The 10,769-nt window shown below is 33.4% G+C and overlaps 1 protein-coding gene across 11 annotated transcripts in view; it reads left to right on the top strand.

Moving 5' to 3' along the window:
- Positions 1-10,769, top strand: part of LOC106877129 (LYR motif-containing protein 1) — a 213,029-nt gene that overhangs the window by 75,522 nt on the left and 126,738 nt on the right. Inside the window, exon 5 of one of the 11 annotated variants that reach the window (XM_089358685.1) lies at positions 9,516-9,593. The exons of the other annotated variants lie outside the window; for them this stretch is intronic. Within the exon in view, the coding sequence (XP_089214811.1) occupies positions 9,516-9,578 (63 nt within the window). The 3' untranslated portion in view covers positions 9,579-9,593. Of the gene's footprint in view, positions 1-9,515; positions 9,594-10,769 lie in introns of those variants that run through there. 11 annotated transcript variants of the gene reach the window in all.

Below are 10,769 nucleotides of genomic sequence, written 5' to 3'. Positions count from 1 at the left end.
CTTCCAGATTGCTCATCTTTTGAAGCACTCATGCCACTTGAAACATTGCATATGACCCATCATCTCATTGCTGTAAGCTTGCCAAAGCATGCTCAATGTCTCTGCAGCAGACTTCCAAGTTTAATGCATCAACATTGCAGATGAGGGTTCTTTCCTTCTTTACATACCCTAAAAAATTCTAATCATGACACATGTATCCCATGCTACTGATCTTTATGCACAGAATCCAAAATTCCAGTCTTATGGAACCTGTTAAAAGGATTTTGCTCCTGAAAAATGGATGTCATGGAGATCTAAAATGTGGGAGTTAAGGCCCCTATTGGAGGTGGGTGTCTTAATGTCAACCAGAGAAGTTGAATTGTTGAGAATCTTTTTAACTTGGGTCTTATATGTATTGTTCGAATTTCTTTGAAATAGGAAATATATGTATGTTCACTGGGTTTGTAAAAGAGAGCAAAGCTTCAGGAAACCAAAAGATGAATGATCACAATAAGCAGTCAGCTACCCACCCTAGTCATTACTACTCCCCAATGTAGAATTCCTCACAATACAGGTGATAGGCACAGCCGTAAGATGCATTACAGCTCTATAGTGATGAATTTAACATACAAGTTGGAGTACATCAGGGATCAGTTCTTAGTCCACTCTTATTTATCATTGTTCTCCAGGTCATTACAGATGAATTCAAAACTGGATGCCCATGTGAACTACTATATGCTGATGATCTTGCTCTTATTGCAGAATCTGAAGCAGAATTGGAGAAGTTTTGGGTTTGGAAGGAAAACCTGGAATCAAAGGGCCTCAAAGTGAACTTAGCTAAGACTAAAGTTGTTGTTAGCGAGAAAAGAGATAAGACTCTCATTCTGGCTGGCAAATGGCCCTGTTCAATATGTAGGAAAAGAGTGGGATGTAATTCCATTTGCTGCACCAAGTGTAACTTATGGATGCATAAGAGATGGAGTGAAATAGTAGGAAGATTATCAGATAAGGTTGCTTTCCTGTATGGCAGATGTGCAGGAACAGTAAGAACTAAGAGCACGTGGGACTTAAACTCTCTCAAATGTTCAGAAGGCTTTTTTTAGGTAGTAGTTTCTGCTATTTAGGTGACCAAATTAATAATGGTGGTGGATGCTCTGAAAGTATTGTTTCTAGAATAAGAATAGGGTGGTGGAAGTTAAGAGAACTACTACCTCTGTTGGCAGCAAAAAGACTCTCTCTCAGAGTGAAAGGTAGGTTGTATGATGCTTGTATGAAAACAACTATGTTACTTGGTAGTGAGACATGGGCTCTAAGTGCAGAGGATATGTGTAGGCTGGAGAGGAATGAAAATAGTATGCTCTGTTGGATTTGCAACATCAGTGTGCATTGCCGACAAAGCACAACTGTGTTGAGAGAAAAGTTAGGCATATGATGCATATGAGTGAAGACAGCTGTATACAGAAATGCCTGTTGCTGAAAGTGGATGGTACCTGTGGAAGCGGGAGACCCAGGAAGACATGGGATGAAATGGTGAGGACTGATCTTTGGATGTTGGGGCTCACAGAGGAAATGACAGTAGACTGAGATGTCCACGAAACTGAGTGCTAGAAAAGTTGTGTCTCATCTGCATGTAACAACACAGTTTTTTACCCACTTTACCCCAAGAAACCAAACTACAACTCCTCTTCTAATTGCATCTTTTTCTTCCTCACATTTCCACCTCATACATTTTTTCAAGTCCCTTTCTTGCCCTCACTGCTGTGCTCACTGTATCACTGCTTCCCACACACCCCACCACCCACACCCTCTCCCTCTCCCTCTCCCTATTTTTCTAACCAAGTTCTACGCTCATATTCTTGTTACTTGTGAGTACACCCTAACTGGTACTTAATTTATCGACCCTGAAAGTATGAAAGGCAAAGTCAACCTCAGTGGAATTTGAACTCAGAATGTAATGGCAGACGAAATACCGCTAAGCATTTTATCTGGTGTGCTAACGTTTCTTATTTCTTTATTGCCCACAAGGAGTTAAACATAGAGGGGACACACAAGTACCAGTTACACAAGTGTGTAACTGGTACTTAATTTATCAACCCCATCTCTCTTCTGTTCTCTCTTACACTTTTACTGTTTCCTACTCTCTTCCTCTCTTGTCACTCTCTTTCCTTATCTTGTTTTTCCTCTAACTAGGTAACCAAATATCACCTTTACATCAACATACTTGTTTCTGACCTCTTTCTGTACTTCTCTCCTACTCCCTATCTCCTCTTTCTCTCTCACTGGGTAACCATGTACCTCCTCTTGCTATAGCAAGACACTTATTTCTGCCTCTCTATTTCTCTGTTACGCTCTAATCTTTCATCATTTGATACTGGATCACCTCCTCTAATGCCCCTTCTGTTGTGGAAAGACACATGCTTGTCTCTCTGTCATACTCTAACTTTCATCTTCTTACACAAATGCCTTGCCCCACTCGTAATTCCTTGTCCTCTTAGTTACTTGGTTACCCTGCCAGTGCTGGACCCCTGTTAAAAGCATCCAGTCCACACTGTAATGTGCTTGGCATCTGGAAAAGCATCCAGTTTTAAAAATCTTCTCAAAACTAACTTTGGCTATGCTAGTGCCACATAAAAAGCACTGAGTCCACTCTGTGGAGTATTTGGTGTTAGGAAAGGCATCCAGCCATAAAGTCCCTATCAAAACAGCAGCCTTGGGTAGATTTTCTACCTAGCTGGCTCCTGACAACCATCCTTCCCATGCATGCACAGAAGAGGGATGTTAAACAATGATGATGATCATACATATATACATATATATATATATGTATGTATGTATATATATATATATATATATATATATATATATATATATATATATATATATATATATATATATATAGGTATATGTATGTATATATATGTATGTATATATGTATATGTATGTATATATATATGTGTATGTATATATGTATGTATATATATATATATATAAAAAAATCAAAATAAGCAACAAGGATTTTAAAGATGGTTGCAGTACGCACGTTTCATGCTACTCCATTTATTTAAGTAATGTGAGCATTACATTAAATGCAATATGTAGAGCAATCTTCAGCTGCATGAAAATGCAGAAAATTACAGTAGAATAGACATATTATAATTGTGGCAACATTTCAAATCCAAGTGGGAGGAAGAATACATAAAAATCCATCTTGACATAGCCAAGTCTATCAGGCTAGTAACTGGTTCTAGGCAAAAATTCTAACTGTCTCTGATTTTATTGTCTCTTATCTAGTAGTAATAGTATAAGGGACAATCACTTCTAAGGAAAGGGAAGGTCTAAGCATTATGCATGGACATGGCTATAAAGGTTTCTCTGGTCAGATTGGTAACACTCTTATAGGTTGGTTTTTTTTTACTACTATCAAAATGTTGAGGAATTAAACCCTAGGTATATAGGTCAAAACAAGGCTTTTTCTTTAGTCTGAATAGAGCATCAATATTGTTTTACAGACATCAATATTAGTTTAAACAATATTTTAACAATATTTTAACAATAAGAGGTAAGTTAATAACAATAAAATGAAATGTCCTCGTTAAGAGATTTAACATTGAAATGTAGTTAGTTTAAACAAAAATCATGAAGTGATGTCAGTATTGAACTCAAAGGCTATAAGGTGTAAGGTCTAAGGATAATAAGTATATTGGGTTCATGAAAAACTATTTTGAATTATTTTAAAAATGATTTTAAAATTTTAGCTGATATATATAATAATACTATTTTGAAGACACATAAATGTAAGCTATATTTTTATAATGTGAATAAAAAATTAGTATAGGATTTATATAATAATGGGTTTACTAAGGTTTGAGGGACAGAAAAAGAAAAATGATATTAGGAATTAACAAGGCCATCCAATACAGGAACATGATGGTTGATTAAAAGTTTCATTAGTCATGAGTTTGTTTTAAGATTAACATGGGTTAATTAAAGAATATTAATTGAATAAGGATTAGATTAATTTTGGGCATAAGGATTAGATTTATTTAAGTTAAAAATTTAGAAAAACAAGACACTATTGCTGTAAGCCCTGGAATAATGTAATAAATAATAATGATTCTTTTAAAATCAAGCATTAAATAAGGTAAAAACTTATGAAAATTTCCAATTCATTATAAGCTATATAGGGTTAAGATACATATTGAGAAACTAACAGCATTAGCAGAAGTGGTGTGAAAAAATATCTTCTATGGAGTAAAGATGAAATCTTATTTATCACAAGTAGATTAGATGATAAGGTGAGAGATCAGGAATATATGTTATAAAGGTTCAATTTCCAATTTAAAATATGTGCTAATTAATAGCCCTAGATGACCATGGTAGAAGTTAAAATACTATATTTTGATAATTTTAACTACTTAATAAACTACTTTTTAAAAAATTTAAAAGTGCGAGTAGAGCAGTGTACACATGATACCCTAAGGTCTAATCTATTATTGATTAGATTAGGATTATTTCTAAGTTTAAAAATTTCATATAATTCCATAGAACATAATTCACATCCATATCTACTATTTCTATAAGGTTGAGCTTTTCTTATGATTTCCCATTTAAGGCTAAAATTAATACCATTATCTTTTAACTCCCAAATTTTACTTGCTAATGTCGTACTATTTGCCTTATGTCTTAGTCTAAAAGAGGACCTATGGTTATATATTCTCTGTTTCACATTAATACTACATCCTATGTAAATAAAATTTTTGGTTATTGTACTAATAATGCATCTGTACACTACGTTACGGGTGCAACAAATTCCTAATAAGGGGCAATGGGACTTATTTCTGAAGTTGCACATAGTGGTGCTATCAACCCCACCTATATTATTTCTAATATCTCTATTATTATTATTATTATTACAATTATTTACACTAATATTATTACTCATTTCCTCAATTCTACTATTAGGTATATAGTGATCATTTCCATCATTATTTAACTCGTTTCCTGATGTGCTATCAGTTAGAATTATTCCTCCAACATTAGGCATATTGATATTATATGAACTAGGTCCCTGATTCCTATTATTTTCATTGGAGTTGAGCCTATCATCAACTTCAGTTAGAACCACATCATTACTGCTGCATTCTATTTGTTGGTTAAAATTATGGTTGACAGGACTAAGCATATTATTATTATTATTCTCATAATTTCTATTGTCATTGTTATTTTCACTTCTATTTATATAATTATTAGTAGTATCATTATTGGTATTTGCTAGATTATTATTTGTATTCATATAACCATATCCACTATTTTTAACTTCATTTATTCTAGCTGACCTGATGTTCTTTTTGTTTAACCTAGCTATGATTGTACCTACATTAGGAAGGGTAGAGTAAGAAATTTGGACTGTATGACAAGAGAAAATTCTACTATATCTGTGAGAAGAAGGGAAATTTTTTTGTAAAATATTCATAAAGTTTTTGTAAATATTTGTGGATATTACACAGTTGAAAGGGATATTTAACCAGATAGAGTTTTTATTTTTTCTCTTAAATTTATTATGTAGGTGAGTATGGGGTATACTTTGATTACCCAGATACTTTGTTAACTGAATACTTTTATTTCCAACATATGTTTCGAAGATAACAAATTATACCTTCCATAGGAATAGGTTAAAATGTCTTACAGTTAAGCTGGTTCCCATGCATTACCCTGAAGAGAAGATTACATTCTTATCAACATCACCTATTCCTATGGAAGGTATAATTTGTAATCTTCGAAACATATGTTGGAAATAAAAGTATTCAGTTAACATATGCGTTTTACTCCATTTACCAAATTTATATATTTACTCAAGTACCCAAAATAACAAGGAGTTTCTACCTCATAAACAGGAGTTACACCACAGTCATTTTGTGATCTTTGCTACCCTGGTATCTATTAACCAATTTATTTTGTCCAAGTTAATTATTAACTAAGAGAAAATAAATACATATAATAAAATATATATGTATATATATATATATATATATATATATATATATACAAGAATAAGGGCAGAGAATCGTCAATTAATAATAGAATTAATAATTAACAATTTTGCCAAGTAGTTCAGTATGAAAAAAACCTTTATCGGTAAAACTATTTATCATCATAAATATACAGGGATTAGCAATTGAGTTGCTTCTCCAACATACTGAAAATTTAGAAATAGCAGTCAAAGAACTACTGATTCCAAACTACAAATTTTTCTCTAAAGCGGATGGCGATATTTATGGCACACATAGAACAAAAAACCGGAGGGAAAAGCGTAAACAAACCAAGCCTTTAGTTAATTGGATACGAATCGTTTCATGGTTAAGTGAATGGAAATTTCACTATTCCAATCTTCAGCCCAAATATTCTGATAAATTTGAAAGTGTCTCTAAAAAAATTCACGGTAATTTTTGGCCATGCGACACCAAAAATCAACGATAAGAAAGGCACTTACGAATTCATCGGCTAGCGAGTTCAGGCACCTTACCTCAAAGAAATCTATTCCAACCATGAAACGATTCGTATCCAATTAACTAAAGGCTTGGTTTGTTTACGCTTTTCCCTCCGGTTTTTTGTTCTATGTGTGCCATAAATATCGCCATCCGCTTTAGAGAAAAATTTGTAGTTTGGAATCAGTAGTTCTTTGACTGCTATTTCTAAATTTTCAGTATGTTGGAGAAGCAACTCAATTGCTAATCCCTGTATATTTATGATGATATATATATATATATATATATATATATATATATATATATATATATATATATATGTATGTATATATATATGTATATGTATATATATATGTATATATATATATATATATGTATGTATATATATATGTATATATATATATATATATGTATGTATATATATATGTATATATATATATATATATGTATGTATATATATATGTATATATATATATATATGTATGTATATATATATGTATATATATATATATATATGTATGTATATGTATGTATATATATGTATATATATATATATATATGTATGTATATGTATGTATATATATGTATATATATATATATATATGTATGTATATGTATGTATATATATGTATATATATATATATATGTATGTATATATATGTATATATATATATATATATATATATATATATATGTATGTATATATATGTATATATATATATATATATGTATGTATGTATATATATGTATATATATATATATATATATGTATGTATGTATATATATGTATATATATATATATATGTATGTATGTATATATATGTATATATATATATATATGTATGTATGTATATATATGTATATATATATATATGTATGTCTGTATATATATGTATATATATATATATATATATATATATATATATGTATATTGTGTATATATATATGTATGTATATATGTATATATATATATATATATATATATGTATATATATATATATGTATATATATATGTATATATATATATATATGTATACATATATATGTATATATATATGTATATATATATATGTATATATATATGTATATATATATATATATATATGTATACATATATATATTTATGTGTACATATGCATATATGTATACAGATACATATATGTATACGAATACATATTTATATCTATACATATACATGTATGTGTATAAATATATATATCAGTTGTGGTGTGCAAGAGAGATGATTGCGCTGGTATGGTCATGTGGCGAGAATGGATGAGGATAGCTGTGTGAAAAAGTGCCACACCCTAGCAGTTGAGGGAACCTGTGGAAGAGGTAGGCCCAGGAAGACCTGGAATGAGGTGGTGAGGCACGACCTTCGAACATTGGGCCTTACCGAGGCGATGACTTCTGACCGAGTCCTTTGGAAATATGCTGTGCGTGAGAAGACTCGGCAAGCCAAGTGAGTCCTAAATCCAAGGCCTCTGCCAGGGGTGTAGCCAGCCCACTTATACGTACCTTTCCTTCATTGGACACTAAACTCCGCTTGCGAAGACCTGTTGAGGCAAGTGAAATCGAAATCGAACTAAATTCGACGACTGGCACCCATACCAATGTCGTCTCCTTCATTGAACATGAAACTCGGCTTGCGAAGACCTGTTGGGGCAAGCAAAAGCGAAATCGTGATGGCACCTGTGCCCAGCATCGCCTTCCTGGCACTTGTGTCCTGGCACGTGTAGAGACATTCGAGCAAGATTGTTGCCAGTGCCCTTGGACTGGCTCTTCTGCTGGTGACACATAAAATACACCATTTTGAGCATGGCCATTGCCAGTACCGCCTGACTGGCCTTTGTGCTGGTGGCACGTAAAAGCACCCACTACACTCTCGGAGTGGTTGGCATTAGGAAGGGCGTCCAGCTGTAGAAACCCTGCCAAATCAGATTGGAGCCTGGTGTAGCCATCTGGTTCACCAGTCCTCAGTCAAATCGTCCAACCCTTGCTAGCATGGAAAGCGGACGTTAAATGATGATGATGATGATATATATCATCATCATCATCATCATCGTTTAACGTCCGCTTTCCATGCTAGCATGGGTTGGACAATTTGACTGAGGACTGGTGAAACCGGATGGCAACACCAGGCTCCAATCTAATTTGGCAGAGTTTCTACAGCTGGATGCCCTTCCTAACGCCAACCACTCAGAGAGTGTAGTGGGTGCTTTTACGTGTCACCCGCACGAAAACGGCCACGCTCGAAATGGTGTCTTTTATGTGCCAGCCGCACAAGCCAGTCCAGGGGCACTGGCAACGATCTCACTCGAAAATCCTACGGGAACCAGTCAGGCGGTACTGGCAACGGCCACGCTCAAAATGGTGCATCTCATGTGCCACCTGCACAAGAGCCAGTCCAGGGGCACTGGCAACGATCTTACTTGGCTTGCCGGGTCTTCTCATGCACAGCACATTTCCAAAGGTCTCGGTCAATATATATATATATATATATATATATATATATATATTTATATAGTTCAAATTTACAGAAAACAAAAGACAAGTGAGGGACAAAAGGCAGGTGTATTAGTTTGACGCTGGAGAAGAATGGAAAAGTCTGACATTTTAAACCTACACACACACACACACACACACACACACACACACACACACATCCATTTTGTATGTATATATATATATATATATGTATGTATATATATATCTATACATACACAAGCACACACTGACATGAATACATGTATATATACATACACTCACATATATGCATGCAAGCAGATAGACACACACATACACAGGCATTCACAAACACTCACAAACCTATCATCCACACACACATACACACACAGATAATTTAACATTAGTTTATGTGAAAAAACAACAAAGTCTTATCTGAAAAGTAGTTTGTTTAGTGTAAATTGAACTGGGGTATGGTTGGTGGAGAACCGTTGTCGCATCTACTGAATGACTGCAAGTTTGAGTGAGGAGGACCCATTATGTTGGTTGTTGTTTTTTAGAATATACTTGATGTTGGTTTTGCAGTGTTTGAACATGGAAACATCAGATAAGAGCTACCAAGAAATAAATAATGGTAATTACAAATGAAGGTTTGGTAGAGTGGGAGGAGGAGAGGAGGTGTCAGTAAAGAGGAAATACCAACAAAACTGAGAAGAGTAATGGTTAGATGGTCTTGAGAAAGAATTTCGGAATTTGCAAAAAAACAAAACAAAAAAAAAAACACAAATAAAAAAAAAACTCCAAAATTTTAATTTTTATTTATGTTGCTACTGTTTATTTTTTGTTTAAAGAAATGAAGAACTTTATTATTTTTTTTTCTTTACAAATAAAAATGACATTGTTTCCAGTTTATAAATTTTCTTGTCTTTTTAATTCATCTATTTTAAATATCTAAATTTATATTTACACTAAATTAGAATTAATCACTGAATAATTCTTATTTGAATGATAATTTAACATTTTCTATTTCCTTACCCACTTCCATTTCATTCATCTCCTACATCCCTCCTTCTCTGCACATAACTTCCCCACCCCCAGATGATGTTTTGGCGCCATCTGTCTGGCAGTAAATGAATGAAATTAAGCTGTTGATCTTCAGGTTACAAATGCTATGAATTAGTTGCTGTTGTTGAGGAGTGTTTATCCCCTTAAATATAGCAGAAGGGGTTCAAAATCTCAACAATAGCCTCTGGCATCCTAAATTTTTCTCCTCACTCAATCAATGCTTTGTTATAGAAATTATGCTAACTTCAGTCTTGGAATGAATTAAAAAAGTGGTTGTCTTTTATAATTGCCAACAGTGGTTGAATCTAATGGTATATAGAAGTTACAGTGATTCTGTTTGGTGGTGTTAGTTGTTGTTGTGGTTGTTGTTAAACATCATTTAATTTCCTTTTCTGATGGAGTTCCTTTGTGCTATGCTAACAAAGTCTGAAAAAGAATCCCAATGCAGTCACTTTACTTGCTAAAAATAGCTGAGAAATCTCCTTCAAATCATATCATTGGCAGAGTCAGTAGAGCATTGAACAAAATGCTGTGTGCTATTTGTTCCATCAAATCTCACAGGGGTCAACTTTACCATTCATCCTTTTAGGAGTTGATAAAAGAACTATTAACCCATAACTTGGCAGGTCTATAAGAAGGTTGAATCAGATACTTTACACTGTTCAGGTTCTGACTTGAAATCAAACTATAGCTTCTTTGGCCGATAGACTTAATCAGTCACCTGGTCTAGCATTACCATCTTTTTTCTTTGTCTTGTGATTTACTTGGTGACCT

The sequence above is a fragment of the Octopus bimaculoides genome, chromosome 10 (assembly GCF_046866305.1).
Source record: "Octopus bimaculoides isolate indiv1 chromosome 10, ASM4686630v1, whole genome shotgun sequence".
NCBI classification, from domain to species: Eukaryota; Metazoa; Mollusca; class Cephalopoda; order Octopoda; family Octopodidae; genus Octopus; species Octopus bimaculoides.
The sequence above is the reverse complement of the archived record's forward strand: the minus strand, read 5'-3'. Positions and strand labels throughout refer to the sequence as shown.